The sequence below is a fragment of the Polypterus senegalus genome, chromosome 2 (genome assembly GCF_016835505.1).
Source record: "Polypterus senegalus isolate Bchr_013 chromosome 2, ASM1683550v1, whole genome shotgun sequence".
NCBI classification, from domain to species: Eukaryota; Metazoa; Chordata; class Cladistia; order Polypteriformes; family Polypteridae; genus Polypterus; species Polypterus senegalus.
The window spans coordinates 166,124,116-166,145,510 of NC_053155.1; the positions used below are offsets into that span (position 1 = coordinate 166,124,116).

The 21,395-nt window shown below is 38.0% G+C and overlaps 1 protein-coding gene across 1 annotated transcript in view; it reads left to right on the forward strand.

Moving 5' to 3' along the window:
* Positions 1–12,877: 12,877 nt before the first annotated feature.
* Positions 12,878–21,395, forward strand: part of rrp8 (ribosomal RNA processing 8) — a 66,312-nt gene continuing 57,794 nt past the window's right edge. Inside the window, exon 1 of the mRNA XM_039744933.1 lies at positions 12,878–13,000. Coding sequence (XP_039600867.1) covers position 13,000 — 1 coding nt within the window. The 5' untranslated portion in view covers positions 12,878–12,999. The remainder of the gene's footprint in view (positions 13,001–21,395) is intronic.

Below are 21,395 nucleotides of genomic sequence, written 5' to 3' on the forward strand. Positions count from 1 at the left end.
GCCATCATTGGTCAATTCTTGGTAGCCGATACGGGCCGCGATTGGCCCGTGCTTTCAATTCTTGGTAGAATCTTGGTAGCGGAGAGCGATCCGATTGGTTCTCGCTACCAAGTTACCTCGACTCACAGCTGCACGGTCAGCTTCTGTGCGGCTCCTTCAGCAGCAGGGGCGGCGCAGGTATCAGAGATAATAGAAAACCGCTTAGCGGGACAGATGATTTTTTTTTCCTCCAAGTTCGTGTGCCGCCCCCCCACGTGTCATGAAAAAATGCCGCCCCGGGCGGCTGCCCCGTTCGCCCATGCCTAAAACACTGCTCCCACAATACATAAATACATTAATATCTTTCTATTATAAAAAAAATCCTGGAAAGCAAAAGCAAGGCAACAATACGTGATCTTTTTGGAAGTTCTCGGAAGACATTTAAAAGACCCACGAGACAAAAGAGACTTGCCACGGAGCGTCTTGCGGTGACCATAAACATGAGACTTGGTGCCAAGAGATTATCCCAGGGCCGTCTCGTGGGGACGAGGAACATGAGATTCTTGCAAGACACATCCTACTTAAAGATATCATATAAGAGCACACCCATCAAAAACACTCAGTCATGTAAAAAGCACATAGTACAAACAGATCCTGTGCTCTCAGCACATATAAAGCGTATAAGGACAATACGGAGAATAGAGACCCAAAGGCGTTGGGGAGAAAAAAAGGCAGATAAGAGATTATGAAAGCAGTGGAATTCGAAAGACTCAAACAAACAATAGTGCGATACACATGCAGAGAAAGGTACAGAATATGAAAGCAGTAAAATTTGAAAGTATTGTAGCTTCCCAGCCAGGTTGAGGCCTTTTTGGTTTTAAGTGACTGTTCGGTCCAATTGAGGGAGGGTGGAGTACAGCATGGAAGACTGATAGTGGGGTATAGATTGATGCGGTAAGGGGGGGAGAGACACGGGAGATGAGGGGTTGGAGAGGGTGCTAGAAAGTTGTGTTTGGGGTTAGGAAGTCAGCAATTGTTCAAGTAAAACTTTTGTGACACTTTATCACGTCAGTCACTATAGAAAAGATCGCATTACCGCAAATAAAAGGTGATTAATCATCAGAACCAGGTGTAATTGAAAAAATAGCAGGACAAGTCGAGCTCAGAAATAAAAAGCAAAGAGCAGACAACAAAGTCTTTTTGCATTTGCATCATTCAATGCACAAAACGTGGATTTACACAATAATGGACCATACACTATGAGAATCTGTGGTCCCAGAATAGTTAAAGCAACAGAGTTGAATTTCAAAGAATACACAATTCGGTCAGGTGTATATTGATGATTGTGGAAAAGCGATGCAAATTTTAACAGGCAAAAAGGAAGGTAATGTATATATTCCTCGAATAACATTACACACCAAAGGAGATCGTGATATGCCATTCATATTAAAATGTTTGCAGTTGACCCATGAGAATTGCTTTTGCTATGACAATCAATAAATCACAGGGACAAACATTAGAAAAAGTCAGATTATTAATTAGAGAAACAGAAACAATAGTCACTCACATGCAGTTATACGTTGCATTGTCACAATGTGTCTCCAAAAAATATTGTTTTTAATGAAGCTTTAAAGTAAAATTGCAAATAATTAAATTGAAACAATTCCAAAGAAAAAAACAATTTAATTGTATATCCAATTAACCAAACACAGGGGTTGGCAAGCGAAGCCCCCTAGTACATTAAAAACATAAATCACCAGAAAGTTGGGCTGATACCGCATCAAGTTCCCCCAGGAAAGCCAATAGTTTCAGATTGCTCATCTGAATCATATAAAATAGCAGAATATACTGATTTATTTCGGGACCCTTTGTCTCAATTACAAAACAGTTATATTAAGGACACATATCATTTTCTACAAATCAAAATCTCTTCTAGTTCCTTTATGTTGTCTATGGACATAGAGTCTAGATACCACTTTGGGATTAAGGGAGGTCACCGATCTCTTTGCGAGGAATCCAACTCCAGATAGACCGCATCAGGCTGTTTTGGACTTATTACATAATAGTTTAACAAACAATGATTTTGAGTTTAATAATAAACTTTATTAATAAATACATGGTGAAGAAATTTGATCCTGCAAATGCGAATATATACAGTATACGGCAGAGTGGGAGAAATTTGCTTTTTTAAAGTGTCCTCATCTGCCATACTGTATATCTGTAGGTATTTCCATTATTTGGATGATATTTTCAGGATTTGTACATTTTCAATACAGGAATTAAATCAATTTGTGGAAATTCTAAACACTCATCATAGGGCAATAAAATTGGCGCTGACAATCAGTGAGATCTTATTACCCTTTTCAGACACATACATTTTTTTCAGCCATTATCTACCGCGGAGAAAATCTTATATTTGAGCGTATACTTTAATCCAACAGACACAGATGCCTTGTTACATAAAAACGGTTTTTGCCCAAAGCATACATTTACAAGTGTAATAAAATCACAATTAATATGATTTTATAGAATTAACACTCATGAGGTAGATGCAGAATCAACAACTCTCCTACTGTTTCAGGCTCTGCGGAAGAGGTATTGCCCCTGTCATATATATGTTGAGGTAAAAACTAACATCAGTAAATATCTCAAAATAGGTCCTCCTTCTCAGATTACTAATACAGAAATTCCACAATTTCTGGCTTTAGACTATTACTCAATGCAGGATCTGGGGCCTCATGTATAACGCCGTACGTAGAACTCGCACTATAACATGGCGTAAGCACAAAAGCCGAAATGTGCTTACGCACAGAAAAATCCAGATGCAGGAATCTGTGCGTACTCCAACTTCCACGTTCTTCCGCTACATAAATCCCGATCAGCGTGAAAACTAACGCTCGTGCACGCATTATGTAACGCCCCAAATCCTCCCAGAATTACGCCTATTTGAATATGCAAATCAATATAAATCGCCCTTAAGCGCAGCCTTCTGTGAAAAGACAATGGGAAAAGCACGGGGGGAAACATAAGAATTTCAGCGAATACCAAGTGGAGGCAAAGGAAAAACATACTATTTGTTCAAATAAGCCGTGGTATAATCAACAAAAGGAAGTTGATCGAGTGATATAGCGTGTTGGAGAAACATGAAAGCTCACATCCACAAAATCGCACAGTGCCGTAAATAAAAAAGAATTCACATATCAAAGTCGCCGTGGAAAGCCGAGTTGTAAGCCCACTGTCTGAGTGTCATATGAAAGCTTATTAGGGTACAGTGAAAAAAGCCACACGGTGGGGAAAAAGCACGAAATGTCCACTTCAATCTCGACATTTCCACTTTAATCACGTAGTTTATTTTGTCATTAAAGTAGAACATCATAAAATTCATCTTAAAATTGTTTAATTAACCAGTTTCTAAAATCACATCGTAATTAAAGTAGCACGTTAAATGCTTTGTTTTGTATTTGATTTTCTATGTGCTCTATGTGTGTGAATCACTACTTGTTTCTTAAACCGGCTCTCTTCCTCCAACTGGACACAGAATCCATTACATTCGTGATATTACAGCTCTCTGAATAACTAAAATACTGAGATGTATACGTGATGTCATTTTCATGATGATAGGAGTTAAAGCACGTTATTAAACATGTTTCACTTGATGAAATAATTTATTGCAGCAGTAGTCAGGGGCGGCTCTAAGCTTGTGGTGGCACTGGGCAGAGGAAGAATCGGTAGCTGGCTCCTTCGCCCGCCAATGTCAGTAAAGTATCTTATGCACGGTGGATGGCCACATATGTTGCAGACACTGCATAGCCGCCTCGCGCTCATGACACAAGCATTTAACTTTTGCCGAAATTTGTCGCTGCGTTTTTAGCTGTGTTGTTATTTTATCTTTCTGTTTTATATTCAATATATATTGGCGTAGCCGTCACTGCAGTCCTTGCTTTTCTTTCCCCAAGTAACCGATCGCCACACAATCAGCTCTGTAATAGACGTTAAGCCATCTGTAAGCTTAGCGCCGATTCTTCAAAACGTTTAAAGAACATTGAAATATCTTCGTAGTACATGTTTAATTATTCTATCCTTAAAGACACTCCCAGTGAAGAATATAGATTATTTAAATGAAGTTAAAGTTTTATCTGTATAATTTAACAAACATATTTTGCTGCATTTCACCTTAAAATGATATTGTCATCATATGTAAATACGCGCTTTATAAAGTGGCTCAGGTTGTGCGATATTATAACTATAGTGCAAGTTTACAGTGGGGTGATTGTACTTATAAGTACAAACAGTTCTACAAGGAGCACTTGATTGGCTGCATTTAAAGTTCTTGGGATTAAACTGTTTTGAACCGCGAGGTCCGTACAGGAAAGGCTTTGAAACGTTTTGCCGTGGCAGAGACAGCGTGTGCTTAATGCCGTATACCGATAATTCTTTTTCCGATCAGCTGCTGCTGTGATTCACACTCAGATACAGTGATATAAATACTCCGAGTGGTGCAGTGAGAGAAATATGGAAAAAGATGATCCGCTGTGGCAACTCCTAACGGGAGGAGCTGAAAGAAGAAGAAGAAGAAGAAGTGAGAGTAACAACGCTAAAGCAGTTATGGCATTTGGAATACTATGGCTGTTCCCTGGACCATTATATTGTTACGAATTAATTACAATCAGATGCATTACACTAATAAACAATATGCGGTTAGTTTCTGTGTATTTATAAAGCCGCGTCATGAAAATAATGAGTAACCACACAAGAACAGTAGCACTGCTTTGACGCTGGGTGCCGCCAGTTTGCAAAACCGAGCGGGGAACTTGCGTACGACAAGACATGAGGTACCGTGGAAAGTGTAGGTTTTATACATCGCGATTTGAACGTGGAAAAGTTCTTACGCAACATTTCTGTGCGTACGCACCGTTTATACATGAGGCCCCTGGACTGCTCCATTTCTACCTATGGAAATGAGGATTCATTGAGTGATTTGTTTTTTTTAGTGTGAATTGGAGTTAAATAGGGAGGAATCTGATGAGAGTATGTTAATGATGATTAAAGATAATATGACATGGGAGTGATGATTGACCTTTTATCATTTTCTCTTTTTTCCTCTAAAGCAGTTCCTTGTTGTGATCTAGGCTGGCTTTCCTCTCTACAAGAACAGGTTAAAAATAGTAATTTTTTCAATATTCTAAGTTATCAACAAACTTACCTCAACCCGTATCTTAAAAATTATTCGGTTCAGGGCCCTAAAATTAAAAAATCTTTTTTTTCTGGGATCTCAGAAATCTATTTGGACCCTTGTTTTGAGATCACTTTAGACTATCGACAAACCCACCCCTCTCCTTACCTTACAAAATTTAGTTGTGGGGCGCTGTAATGTTAAAAGCCTGCCCCTTCTAAATATGATAGATCAGTTGTGGTTAATGTGTACCCAAACCCTTATTAAGATGAGGAACCCTGATATTAAAAGTAATATTGATGGAAACCCTGATGTTAAAGAAATTATGGAAGTGAACCCTGAGGTTAAAATTCAGTATTTAGAAAACCCTGAAATTAAAATTTATTTTGTTAAAGATTTGGGGGTTAAAATCAAAGGAGATTATTTAACCTAGTGGAAATTAGATCTTTTGGGGTTACATTTTTTTTTTCCTCTGGTCAGGTGAAACTAGCTAGGGACAAAAAAAGGAAAAACATACTGGATCAATCAGATAATACTTGGCCAGAGAGAGGGGAAAATCAGGTTATGGGGACAGATAACTTAGAAGAAGAGGATGTCTGTGTGGAAAGGGCATGGGGGAAGACGATCTGATGACAGATAAGGTCCCACATGTGGAGCAAGGGATTATCTCTTCTCAAAAACAACTCAGTACATTTCTGGTTGTGATTAGTTACTCATATTATGCTAAACATACTATGAATGTTTTACGTTCTCAATTTTTGGAAACACAAAAAAATTATAATCCACTACAAAAATATCAAATAATAACAGCATACAGGAGAAACAAAAATTTGAAAGTTTTTTGGTACATGCAAAATGTCCTTACAAAAAAGTGAAGAATAAAACAACCTGGAAAATCCCATTTGTCAGGAAGAAAAATATTTATAATAAACTGACAAATGAGGCAAAGCCCATTCTTCAGAATTTTCAAGTTTATTCTAAAAACTGTATTTATGGAATTCAATGCTCCACATGTGGAATGATTTATGTAGGGGAGACCAAAAATGTATTACAAGAGTGATTCATACAACATCTCAGATTAATAGAAAACCAAAAGAAAAAACTGTATTGTATGCTCATTTTGCACAAGAAGGACACAAACCTATAAAGTTTGGTCTACAGCATCAGACAGATTGGAATAAAACAAATAGATTAAAAATTAAGAATGACTGGATCAGAGCTTTGAATACCTTGTATCCATTTGGGTTAAACGAAAAATAATTGGGGGAAATTAGAAATTAGGATTTTGAGGGATCACTATTTACTGATTTTTAGGGATTACTAGTTATTGATTATTTATTGATTATAATTTAATTATTTGTTATCTACTCTATATATATAAAATCCTAAGCCTAAAAGTGCAATGATTTTGTATAATGATTTTATGTGATGTTTTTCTGTCACGCTTTAAATCAGGCTTATTTTAAAACCTACATATATACAGTATGTTAGGTATCATTCTTTTCAGAATTTATTGAACTTTAATGTGATGTTGTTAGATTTTCAGATTCTTATTCAGTTTTTAAATTATAAACTAAAATATCAAGAACGCACGTCCTGCGAGACAAGACTTTGTGCCAACAGATTTAAGCTCGCCTGGGGCCAGAAATAAAAGACAAAGAGCAGATGACAACGGCAGCTGCTGTACAGGCATTAAAATGTTCAATCCAGCAGCTGATTGAGCAATGAGAAGGTAAAAAAAAAACTGTATTTGTTTCCCATTGTATCATCATTTAAGAGGGCGTTTCGGAGGAGCACTGTGTCTCCTTGGGGTGCATTCAGCCCCACTCTTCACAACGTGAGTGGCAGAGACGCAAAGTGGCTGGCGTGTAGTGCAGGCTACGGGGGTTGGTGAGCGAAGCGAGCAGGGGGTAAGCCCACTAGTTAATTAGAGAAAAGGATGTTTTATTATTTATAAATATTTATGAAATTTTTCTAAATTTTAAATTTTAATTATTTATAGGGTTTTTAGTATAATTGCATGAGTGTTAAAAAAAATATATGATTTTAAATTGGGAACTAAGTGTGCCTGAGCATGCTGTAAAGGCCATATCCCCTTCCCTAATTCAGACTACTTCAGACTAGAATGCAATATTAGAAAAGCATGCCCCTTCTCACCACTGCTATTTGCAGTTGCTATTGAGCCATTGTCTGTTCACTTTTGAAATGCATCAGAGATAAAAGGGATTTTCAGAGAAGGACTTGAGCAGAAAATATCACTATATGCAGATGATATGGTACTGTATATATCAGACCCACAAAATTCAGTACCTGCAGCCCTAACTGAACTAGCAGAATTTCAAAAGATCAAAATTAATTTGAACAAAAGTATTCTATTTCCAGTGAATTCTCTATCAAACAGCATTAGATTGGACACATTCCCTTTTATGATTGCAGATCAGTTTAAATATCTAGGGGTAAACATCACAAACTAAATATAAAGCTCTTTTTCAACAAAATTTTGCTGTTTGCATGGACAAAATGAAAACAATTTGTGCATAGATGGTTTACCCTCCATCTTGCTTTAGCAGGGAGAATTAATACTATCAAGATGAATATCCTCCCTAAGGTTCAGTTTCTGTTTCAAAACATCTCCATATATCTGTACATCAACAAATCTTTTTTTAAGAACTTAAATTAATTAATTAAATCATAACCTCATTTATTTGAAATTCAAAATATCCACGCATCTAAAGCGCAACCTTACAACGACCTAAATCAGAAGGTGGCAAGGCTCTACCTAATTTTCAATTTAATTACTGGACAGCAAACATACAAGGTTTAAAAACCTGGACAGTGACACAAACAGATGAACACCCACTAGCTTGGTCTGCAATAGAAATTAAATCCTGCAGTACCTCGTTATATTCCTTGCTTTGTGCAACAGTAAATACAAGGTATCATCAATATACTAACAACCCAATTGTCATTCATTCACTCAGAATATGGAACCAATGTAGGAAGCATTTCAAGTTAGAGAATATTTTGTGTGGCACCTCTACATGATAACCACCTTTTCCACCCTCTCAAACCAGTTTTTAATGTTTGGAAAACATATAGGATTAAATCATTTAGAAATTTGTATATAAATAGTGTCTTTGCATCCTATGTACAATTACACTCTAAATTTATTTTCCCATCAACACAATTTTTCCACTACCTCCAAATTAGAAACTTTGCTAAACAAAATCTAGCCAATTTTCCTCACCTTCCACTTATTTTTATTCCAGAAGAGATACTGATCAGTCTTGAAGATTCATACAGGATTTGTATAATATATAAAACCATTTTAAAGTCCCTTCCTTTTAAAGATCCTATAGTACAGTGGGAAAAGGATCTCTTACTTAACATTTAAGAAAATGAGTGGAAGGGAGTCATGAACAGAATCCACAAAGCATTTAATTATTTACTTAAAATCTTTTATCGAGAACATCTGTCTCATTTATAATTGTCCAAAATGTTTCCAGGGCAAGATGCAACCTGCGAGCATTGCAATCAAGCTTCAGACTCACTAAGCCACATATTTTGGGCATGTACCAAATTAACATCATTTTGAACAAAAATGTTTAAATTCAGACAGCCTTGGTGTCACAATCACTCCTAATCCATTAATAGCGGTGTTTGGTGTACTCCCAGATAGGCTTAAAGTGGAGAAGGATAAATAGGCTGCAATTGCTTTTACTTCACTATTAGCATGTAGACTTATCTTGTTTAACTTGAAGAATTATAGAAGACCTCTGTTAAGTCAGTGGGTAACATATGTTATATACTATTTGAAATTGAAAAAAATCAAATTCTCAGGTAGAGGACCTGCTCAATTTATTTTTTAAAACCTGGCAGAGTCTAATCAATTATATTTTAGAATAAGAACTTATACTGGGGAGAATGACTCCTTTCCCTCTGTACTACTCTCAAAAGTTTTATTCTGGCTATTGGCCTTCCTCTGTTTCTCATGGGTGAGTTCTGAAATGAATTTAGTTTTATTAAGTTTGACTTGATTGTGTGGAATGTTATATGCTTTAAACAAATTCATTAAAAGTAAAAAAAAAAAAACCATGGAGCAATCAAAGCTGAAAAATGACACTATAAAAATGTTTTGTTGTTGCTACTCTTGTTTTAAATGACAAAAAGTATGACAGTATTATGTTTCAGTATTATCAAATATTGTGTTCTATTTTACATGGTGTGGCAGATTAGGGTTTTCTCGCACCCTTGTACCCGCAGACCACACGTCAGACACCAGATAAAAGTCCAATAATATTTATTATAATAATAAGGTGCACAAAGCACGCTCCTCTCCACAATTCTCCAATAAACAAAACACAATAACAATCCTCCTCTCCCAGACACTTAGCCACCCTGCCTCCCAACTCAGCTCGCCATCTGGGAGCTCCTACAGTCTTTTTATATCTCCTGACCCGGAAGTGTTCCTAATCCCCGGTCCATTTGGCTCTCAATCACTTCCGGGTCAGGTACAAGTTCTTTTCTTCACCCCGGAAGCACGTCATTCCTCTTATCCACGTGTGCTTCTGGGGCGTAGGGAAAATATCCATTACTCCTCCCTGCAGCATCTCCTAGTGGCCCCCATGGCATCCAGCAGGGCTGTGCATAAAAACTCCATTGTCCATGATGCCCTGCTGGTCTTCTGGGGACCTCCATGCTGTAAGGAGGGCTCCACCTGGCGGCTTGGGGGTATGTGCCGGGATAAACAGCTGGCCATTCTCCACAATGTTTTATTTATTTTTTACATTTATAAACAAGAACATTGGTTGCATTTTGCTTTGAAATTAACACTAATTTGACTTAATGTAATAAAAAAAATATGCATATTAAAACTGGACTATTTAGCAAAGGAAGAAGATGACCTGGTCTGATGAATGACATTTTCTTTGAGATCATGTGCATTGTTTGTCTGGGGAAGAGATGGCAGCAGGATGCACTATGGGAAGACATTAAGCTGACAGAGGCAGTGTGATGCTCTGGACAGTGTTCTGCTGGAAAACCTTGGGTCATGGCATTCATGTGGATGCTAGTTTGAAACATGCCACCAAACTGAAGATTAATGTAGAACCCCCTTAATGGTAACAGTATTTCCTGATGGCAGTGAGCTCTTTTACCAGGATAAAACATCCTGTCACACTACAAAAAATTTTCATCATTTTTTATGGTTTATTTATGGCCTATTTATTTTATTGTTTATCTTAGAGGTTTATTTTTTATTAGTGTTAATGGTGGCTGATGGAACGGTGCTTATGGATGACACTGTAGTTGTGACCTGCTGGGCTGGCTACTTTGAGCAGTTGTTCAAAGTTGATCCTCCGGCTAGGACATTGAACATTTCTGGGTTCATGGTTCTTGAGGCTGATCCTCCAATTAGCTGTGAACCACCCAATCTCACAGGGATTGCACAGGTGGTGAACCAGCTGAGTGGGGGAAAGGCTGCAGGGACCTGTGGTGTCCGGCATGAAATTCTCCAGGCTGGTGGTAAGGCTGTCTTCCTGGCATTGCAAGAAATCTTTGCTTCCATTTGGGAGACTGGCATCATCCCAAATGACTGGAAAACAGAACTTGTTGTACCTATCTGGAAAGGGAAAGGTGATCGCCTGGATTGCAGCAACTACAGGAGGATAACGCTACTTTCGGTGCTGGGTAAAGTCCTTGCTAGGGTCGTCCTCAATAGGATCCGTGATCACTTGCTCACCTACCAGTGACCGGAATAGTCTGCCTAAGAAGTCTACCATCAACCGTATCCTGGCACTGAAGGTTCTCATGGAGTGCAAACACGAATATCGGCAGAGTTTCTTTGCAGCCTTTGTCAATTTTCGTAAAGCATTCAACTCAGTTTATCAAGCTGCCCTGTGGGTTATCCTGAGAGTTCATTAGATCTCATCAAGGTTGCTGGATATCATGGCTGGCCTGTACACTGGTACTGTGAGTGCTGTGCAGAGTGGAGGCAGGACCGCTGCGTTTTTCCCAGTTGATTCTGGGGGTTCGTCAGGGGGTGTGTTCATGCTCCTACTCTGTTCAATGCTTGTATGGACTGGGTGTTGGGCAAGGTCATGGGGTCTAGCGGCTGTGGGGTATCTGTTGGTGAAGAAAGATTCACAGATCTTGACTTTGCTGATGATGCCGTGATCTTTGTGGAGTCAATGGAGGCTCTGATTGGGGCACTCGAGAGACTGAGCAAGGAGTCTGAGTGTCGGGGCTTTTGAGTGTCCTGGATAAAAACCAAGATCCAGGCCTTTAATGACCTCTTGGGCGCAGCCATCAGCAGTGTGTCTGTCTGCGGATAGAGTATCAACCTTGTCAAGAGGTTTACTAACCTTGGCAGTAACATTCATGTCTAAGGCAACTCTTCCTATGAAGTCAATAGATGGATTGGGAGAGCATGGGGAGGTCATAAGGTCGTTGGAAAGGGGTGTTTAGCACTCCCAATATCTATGCAAAAGGATGAAGGTCCAAGTCTTTAGAATCCTAGTGCTTCTTGTCTTGCTATATGGTTGCTAGACATGGACGCTATCCAGTAACCTCTGACGAAGTATGGACTACTTTGGTACTGTGTCTCTCTGGAAAATCCATGGGTACCATTGGTTTGACTTGTGCGTCGAATGAGCGGTTGCTCATGGAGTCCCGAATGAGGCATATTACCTGCATTGTGAGGGAGTATCAGTTACGGCACTACAGCCATGTGGTGCATTTCCCAGAGGATGATCCGGCTCGTAACATCCTCATTGTTGGGGACCTGAGTGACTGGAGCATGCCAAGGGGTCACCCACATAACACCTGGCTGCAGCAGATAGAGGGTCATTTCCAGAGGGTGTGACTGGATCGCGTGTCTCTCTGGGGGGTTGGCAACTGGGATCCCGAGTTGTTTCGTCGTGTAGTGGGTGCGGCAATGCACTGTACCAGTGCATGCTCCTCGACTTGACTTGTTAATGGCTAATTAAATACTGATAATTTTGTTTAATTTAAGACCAAAAGTGTAGTTTACAAATTGTATAAGGGATGTCTGATTAGCCTGTGTGAAATTATATGTGGCAATTTGGATTCTGTTCCCACCCACCTAGTTTAAAGTATTTTTGTATGGTATTTAATGTGGTGTGCATAATTTTTCACTGTTACGCTTTTTTTTTTTTTTTTGCTAATTCACTGAACACATTTTTAATTCACTTGTACTTGTCGGGTGGTGTCTGGATTGAACTATTAAATCATTAAATTAACTTAATAACCTTGGATGATCAGGCCCCTAGGACGGGGTCAAGCGTGTATATACCTGACTACACTTTTATTAGTAACAAAACGCTTTGTGTTTTTTAAAAGATTGTAATTGTATTTTAATGAGCCCAGTAATTAAAGCACCTGTATTAAAACTAGCGTAATTGATAAAAACCTGTGTGGAGGGAATTTTTTCTTTGGAGGCCCCCTTTTTCCAGTAAAGTAGGGTGGTGTAGTTCTTTTAACTTGTTGTCCTCGGGGAGGCTACAAAAAGAAACGATTCTCTTTAACTGGTAATTTGAAAAAAATCAGGAAAGAAGTAACAAGACGCCTGGATACTCTGAATAGATACTGACCATGCCTAACAATATTATTGAGAGACTTGCGCTGATAAAGCAGCAATTTATCTTTGATGTTTTTGTATGTCGGTGACTCTGTTGAGCATAAAGGCCTACGCTTACTTTTATTTTGATACATTCTCAGCATTTAGTACCGGAAATGATTCTTTTCAGTTTCTTGGTGTCCACGCTTCCGTGTAACGTGTTAAGAAAATTGTTTACCAAGTGAAGAATAGGGTTTCAAAATCCGATAACAGTAAGTTATAACCTGGACTTTGGTTTTCACTTATAAAAACTGCTGAGATTAACGCCTCTGTTTAGGCTCGTGGTATATATGGATTAGTAACACCATGTGGTTGAGATGAATTACATGTTTGGAAAAAGTAATGATATGAAACAGCATAACACGTACATGATTCTAACTGGTAATATTGTTAACAGATTTAATGTGAACATTTTTAAATTACTGGGGAGTATTTCTAATATGTTGCACTTATTTCACATTAGTTGATGTATAACGCAAGAGTACTGTTTTCATCGGTTAGTTCCAGTGCAGTAACCTTGTATCGTGCTTTAATTTTAAGAGTTTCATCCTGTAACTTACTTTGGAGATTTTTGGTTTCTGCATATGCCCCTCAATCTGCGCTGTTTTCTTGGAGTTTTCTGATTTATTAATAGGGCGGCCGTGATTAGCATTCCTGACTGCAGGAATTGCCTCACATTTTAGGATTGGTGAAGGCGTGGAAAATGACTTACGCACAACCATGAACATGTCTGGGAAAGCTATTTGGAAGGGTAACTGGGACATTACTTTAGTAGTAGAAAGTCTTTTCATCTTAACTCCGTACAGTGGGATTTTTACTTGCACTGTATTTCTAAGCAAAATGCAACGCACTGTTGCTATCTGCGTCCAAGAACGTAATAAATGAGAATGTATTAAAATAATGTAGGGTCGTCTTGATCTAACACACTTTTCAGTGTTTTGGGAGAGGCGGAGACCGCGTCTTGAACCTTGCAGAATGGGGTTGTGGTTCCCTTTTTGTTTTTTTTGTTTTTTTGTTTTGTTTTTTTTTAATAAAGCTGGCTGTGTGGATTAGTTGCACTCACTATGCTATGCACATTTTTAATCTGTCCCTCACTAGACGTAGCAGCATGTCTGGATAATGTAACGAATTTCAAAAAAGAATTTCAGCAGACTTGCTTGAATCATGAGTTTCTGCATTGAAAACTTTTGAAAAGCTGGAAATAAATTGGCATGTCAGGGAATCTTGCATCTAGGTGCTTGACAACTGTCTCTAGGTATCTATACTAATAAAAGGCAAAGCCCTCACTGACTGACTCATCACTAATTCTCCAACTTCCCGTGTAGGTAGAAGGGTTAAATTTGGCAGGCTCATTCCTTACAGGTTACTTACAAAAGTTAAGCAGATTTCATTTTGAAATTCTACACGGTCATAACTGAATACTACTTACGTACATATATACGGCCATAGCCTGCAGCTCGGTAGCGTGTCTCTCTCTATCGCTCACCAGTCCAGTCCACCAACATTACATTATTTTTAGTTTTAGTGTACCATCATTTTTATAACATTTGTAGGAATTTTGAAATGAATGCAGGTCAGATAAATAATAATAATAAAAAATAGTACAGGCCAAATCCCATTATTATGAATACCAACATAACAATTTTCAGAATAACAAATACTTTTTTTTTGTGAGTGTGTGTCCGGTCAAACATTCATAGAATATCATGTTAAATTAATTTTGTTTTAACGAAATGTAAATTTCAGATAACAAAAGTTTTTTCAACCAAAAATGGCCACCAAAAATAATGAGAAAAATAGTTAAGGCTGCGCATATACTTTTGCAGAGTCTCGGGAACTCTGCAACATCTGTCTCTTTCTTGTTAGACCAAAAGAAAGTGACAGCATGTTGCAAAATTTCAATCTCGGGCTGGTTTAGCAAGGCTTGGTGAAAGCGTACACACATCATACAGGTATAGCTCAGCTTGATGGAGTTGGTGCTCCACCAAGTGTCCGTGTGGATAGTTGTCATGCGCAGTGCGCAGATACTGTACTTTTCAAGTTTGATAGTATTTTTCAAAGTTTTTTGCGATGAACTGACATCCATTTATGCTGAAAGAAAAATTAGCAATCGTGGAAAAAGTAGACCCCAGAATGAAGAAAAATGACCCAGTGAAAACATTCAGAATCGCACCTTCATGTTCATCTATCGCCTCATTTTCATCCATTATTTTCATATCTGTATTTCTATTTAAAAAAGAGTTACATCTAACATCTTTTTTTTCCCATTCTGTTCATACCTGTATTTACATTTAAAAAAGATTTACTTCTAATATCTCATTTTCATTTTGTTTTCATACCTGTATTTCTATAAAAGACAATTATTTTTTGCAGTTTAAGAAGCATTTTTTTAATACTGGTATTGTCAGGCTTGGATGGCAGAGTTGCATGAGAGACAGGAAGGTGAGTCCAGGTTTTCAAGGAAAATACAGGTACTTTATTACTGTATAGAGAAGGCAGGTACGGTCTCAAGACTTCATTCAGTTAGCTCCCATTGTCAGATTAGAAAACCACCAGTTTCTTGAAATCACCGTTGTGCTGGACATGGTCTGGCGAAGAGAGATCAGGAAGGAGAGTGTGACGAAGTGCATATCAATGTCCGGTGATAATGTTCTAAACATTGTGTGACAAGCACGTTATGTGGTTACCCTTGCTCCTGGTTGCTGTTTACGAGCTGCTGTGGTTACAGATTGTGAAGTGCCAACTACCCTGGTCACGATATTATACTTATTTTCACCATATTCATTAAAGCAAAACTAATCATATCACAAAATATTTTTATGGTCCCATGGAATCCCGTTACAACAAAACTTGCCTGTATAATGATAAAAGAGACAAATGTTAATAATTATAAATAGTAAATGAAGCTTCCATTACATTTTAGTGTTCACTAATCTTAACAATAGAAAGCTTTTTTTTGGACAGCACTGTCAACATTAGGAGCCTACATCATTCCTTAAAAATAAATACAGGAACAGGGCGAACTTAAACAGTATTGCCAAGAAGCAGACTCAGCCTGCACATTGACTGAGTTATTTTTCTCTTTTTTTGACCTGGAGTAGTATGTAAATTGTGAATACTTTTAATCTGAGTTCACATGTAATTGTATATTTTTTGTATATTTTAGGCTTTCAATTTTGTATTCCATATCAAACCACACTACCATTACATAAAATTTATTAAACCATTTGTCTTTCTTAAGAACAATTAATACACACACACAAACCTACACAAACTATCAGTAATCACTTGTTAAAATCCTAAAATGAAATATTAAAGATGGGAGATTTTTGTGAAACCTCGCCTTCAGTTGTTTGTGCCCAATCAGGGTTCAGTACTTAACAATTTAAAACCAGATAATTGTGCTTTTTTGAAACATTCAATTTCTGGGGAGGGTATGCCAAGAAAAAAGTTGAGAACCCCTGACCTAGAGGTACCACACAGAATTTGATATCATATGTCGTCAGTAAACATTTGCTTTGATTTTAATAGGTCTACTGTTATCTTAAATCATGCTGTAAATAAGATCCAAACTCGAGCTCTACTTCGCAGAATTGGGTTTATATTAGTAGGGGGCTTTGACCAGATAGTGTAACATTTGAGAGACCTCAGCTTAAAAGTTTAGGAATCCCTGCAGTAAACTATTTATTGTTAGACAAGTGATACTCGTATTAAAATGCTACACTATATACTAAGTGTATTTAGACAAGGAAATTATAGGTACTGTGTTTTCTTAGTCTCAAAAGCAACACTTAGTTTTTTAGTCATGCTTTTTTCTTAGACAATCTTTAAAATCTGGCTTCACGTTTTAAAAACGTAGCCCCCCTTTTCGAAAAACCCTGGTTTATTGCCCTATATTGAGGATTGGTTTGTGGAGGTAGACGTTTTGAAAAATGTTTTTAAAAAAGGTACAGATGTTTTTAAATCACATTAAATTTCAACTTGTCAGGTACAAATCTAAAGTGGAATTGAATTGACAAGTCACCATCAGTTCAGTTCTTCCCACTATGTATGCATCATGCGTACTTAATGAGCAAAAGGAACAAAATTCAGTCTCAGATGTGGATTGTATTTTTTTCACTCAGATTTGTTCTCAAGTTTACCACCATTCATATGTTCACAGGGTAAAGGGAATGAAGTATTATAGTATATAATACTTTTTTAAAACATAGCCAGACAATAAAATTCTTACACTGAATTTTGTTTTAACAAGTATTGATGTTTACAGACTGCACATTTATGCAACCCATGCAATGAATTGAAAGTTAAGTATTGTATGTAATAGAACAGGTAAAAGCATGAACCACGGAAAGTATCTACACTTGGGGTGTGTGGGGTATGTTGGTTTGGAAGTGGCTACAGCAGAATTCTTATTACAGGGCAGTACCAATAGTGGTAGTGTGCAAAGGTAATTTAAACTTGATTCATTCAGACCTTTAAAACTGTTTAAAAAAATTCTTGACTGTGCATTGTCATCAAAGCCTAAAAGTAGTACTGCCTCAATACACAGTGAATTTGAATAAATGTCTAACAAATTACTTTTACTCACTCAGAAGCACCATCTTGCACTCTTCCTGTCATGAACTGAAAAATAGCATCTCCTTCAGCTGTACAAAAAATTAGTCTCCTCTCTGTTCCATCATGGCTTGGCTGCATTGGTTAACTTTTTTCCTTCGTTTCATATTATTTTTTTCCTGTCTTTGGTAATGCAAACTTAATGAGGAGATGCAGGTAGACAACAGTGCTGCAACCATTGATTAAAAAATGCAGTGGGATCGGTTAATTTCAGATTTATTAACACGTGTGTTGTACACAGTAATATGAAGTGAGCGCTTGGCCAAGTGCAACAAGTTGCAACCATCCTGTATTTTGATTCATAGATATGTCTACTTAACAGTCACAATAGTTAATAAGCAAAACAGCCGAGTTTCTTTTTGGATACGTTAAGCTTTGCATACAATGTTGCAATAGCAAAACTTACTGAAAACAGACATTTGAGTTTGAGAGGAGGTATAAAAAGAAAGGAAGAATACTCTTTTAATGATTGTGCTGCACAGACTGCTGTAATGTTAGATTTAAATGTTACTTTGGTCTGTAATCTTGTACCATTTAGTTTTGAAAGGTTTAGATCAAATGCAAAATTTCCTGAATGGTGTTTTTCCATACCTTCTTACACACAATATGGAAGTTTACGGGCTGTACATTTATGTAGAAAGGCAACAAATTAATCGTTATAAGCATTGTGCAGAAAACGGTTAATGAAAAGAAGTAATAATAATAATAATAATAATAATACAGTGTTCTTCCCAGAAATCTTTTCCAGCCAGGTGGCATGAAAAAGTAGCTGGGTGGGACGGGACGGAGAAATTTGGTGGTGGGGAAAATTAAATGTGCACTCTTTTTATTAGTTAATTATTATTAATTATTTTCCAGTGCTCAATATGACTTCCTTTTTTAAGGTTTGACACTTGTGCCAGAATATTTTTATTAAATTTAAGAAGTATCCAATTCAGGATCCTGCAACCCTAACAAAAATTTTAAATAACAATTGTTATGCTAAACCAAGACGCACAAGTATTGTCGCTGTCAGGAAGAAAAGTGAAAACAATGAAAAAAGTATGGGAAACAAAATGAAAGAAAGATTAAAAAATATTCCTCAAAGCCAACTTGCATATGCAGAAGGTGTCTTCAGTTAAATATTTATTCTTCTTTTCTTCCTAGAGGCCCAGTTGTCTGCAGCTTTCCCATTATCAAAGTCTCCAGGATCTGGGCCCTCTAAGGAGATCAGCATGAGATTATTTAGCGTGCTTTGATTCATGCGATTTCTCAAACATGTCTTGATCCTTTTAAGGGCAGAAAACCCCCTTTCACATTCAGCTGTGCTCACTGGGATCACTAGCCCAATATGAGCTAGTCTGGCTAAATTTGGAAACGACTCTTTGAGCTCTGATGTCGTTGCCATTTTTAGTAAAATCTTTTTTGGACTGATGTCTTTGTTTAATTGACTTCTGATCTTTTTTGACGCAATTGTCCATTCTTGCCTGCTACTTTCATATTTTATAATAGGAGGGTTACCATTTTTGGAGTAATGATCAAAAAGAATTTTAGCAGACTTGCTTGAATCATGACTTTCTGCATTGAAAACTTTTGAAAAGCTGGAAATAACTGGCATGTCAGGGAATCTTGCATCTAGGTGCTTGACAGCTGTCTCTAGGTATCTATACTATCCATCCATCCATCCATTTTCTAACCCGCTGAATCCGAATACAGGGTCACGGGGAAGGCAAAGCCCTCACTGACTGACTGACTGACTGACTCACTCACTCACTCACTCATCACTAATTCTCCAACTTCCCATGTAGGTGGAAGGCTGAAACTTGGCAGGCTCATTCCTTACAGCTTACTTACAAAAGTTAGGCAGGTTTCATTTCGAAATTCTGCGCGTAACGGTCATAACTGGATCCTACTTTCGTATACTGTATACGGCCATAGCCTGCAGCTCGGTCGCCGTGTGAGGCGGAGTTGCGTCTTGCGTCTCGCATCATCACGCCTCCCACGTAATTGAGTGCCTGCCCATATAAGGCCGTCCCTCAGCGGCAATCCAATAGAAACACTCTGCTACTAAATATTCAGATGAAGATGAGATGGTCAGGGGGGTGTTTGACACAAACTCAGCGAAACTGCGAGAGAAACTTTTAAGTGCCGGGTCTTAGCTAACATTAAATAAAGCCGTGGACATCGCGAGATTGCACGAGATAGCACAGGCACAGCTCAGAAGCTTCGATGCATGTACTCCGAGCGGCTCACGTGAACTGACTATGAACGCAGTACGCAGAGAACGAGCAAGACCTCTAAAGAGCTTTTGATCACGTGAACGTGTCTGCAAAAAGTGGCGTGTCCTGCACTGCAAAAATACTATAAAAGTCGATCAGTTGCCGCGCATGTAGCTGTGCCGGCCTTTGAGACACTGACTGCGCTTCTGCCTTAAGTGAAAGTAAACACTTAATTTTTTCCTCTTTCCCCTGAGCTATAGCCCAGACAACTGCAAACACGGGATCCCATTTCTAGGCCGCGGCAAACTAATATTAAGGCGCTTCGCATTTTCTTTTGCACGTATACGATTATGAGGTTGTGGAAGAAATGCACAGGAGTGGAGGACCGAAAGTGCCATCCCGGCCGGTTAATGGCAGGGATGTCTCACCAGTCTACAGAAGACCCACTGCGACGGTCCCCAAAAGGCGCTCATATCGTCAGTGAAGACGTCTCTCTACACTATATAAAAGATTTAGTGAAAGGCAAGTTTCCTTTCTTTACACCTTTTTTCCTTTTATCCCAAACCAATGCCTTTCTCTCTTTACACTGCAGAGGACACAAAGCTACTTTTCTTTAATTGCTGGTAATGCCGGTAAGGCACATTACCACAGGCAGAAATTTAGACGTTCACATAGAAAATTTAATTTCTATACCACAGCCGTCGTGTAGCGCCCTTTTAAAGGGATCTACTACCGAGAGATGATCCATATACATTTTAGCTGCTGTTAGTTACTTACCTGTTGTGTTATACCGTCTTTAAAATGTAGTTTACCCGAAACCACTCCAGTAGTGCTCAGTGTATCTTTACTTCTTAAAACGTTAATGTTTTACTTTTCAATAACTTATAGACTACATTTTATTTTTTTTCCCTTGCACTCATTTACCAAAGCCAATGGGTGATCAGCTATATATATATATATATATATATATATATATATATATACACATACACACACACACATATAGACACATACATATATATACACATACAGTGCATCCAGAAAGTATTCACAGCGCATCACTTTTTCCACATTTTGTTATGTTACAGCCTTATTCCAAAATGGATTAAATTCATTTTTTTTCCTCAGAATTCTACATACAACACCCCATAATGACAACATGAAAAAAGTTTACTTGAGGTTTTTGCAAATTTATTAAAAATAAAAAAAATTAAGAAAGCACATGTACATAAGTTTTCACAGCCTTTGCCATGAAGCTCAAAATTGAGCTCAGGTGCATCCTGTTTCTCCTGATCATTCTTGTGATGTTTCTGCAGCTTAATTGGAGTCCACCTGTGGTAAATTCAGTTGATTGGACATGATTTGGAAAGGCACACACCTGTCTATATAAGGTCCCACAGTTGACAGTTCATGTCATAGCACAAACCAAGCATGAAGTCAAAGGAATTGTCTGTAGACCTCCGAAACAGGATTGTCTTGAGGCACAAATTGGGGGAAGGTTACAGAAAAAGTTTTGCTGCTTTGAAGGTCCCAATGAGCTCAGTGGCCTCCATCATCCGTAAGTGGAAGAATGGTTTCTGGTTGTCTCTGGTTTCTCTCTGCCTTCTGAAGTCTGTTTCTGATCTGTCAGATAGGCATTTAGGGCTTTTTCTTTATCATAGTGAGGGATTCTTCTGTCATCAGCAGTGGATGTATTCCTTGAACAACAAATCCCTATGTGACTACTGAGCTCAACAGTTTGTTATTTCTTCCTAATGATATTCTAGACAGTTTATTTAGATAATCCTAATGATTT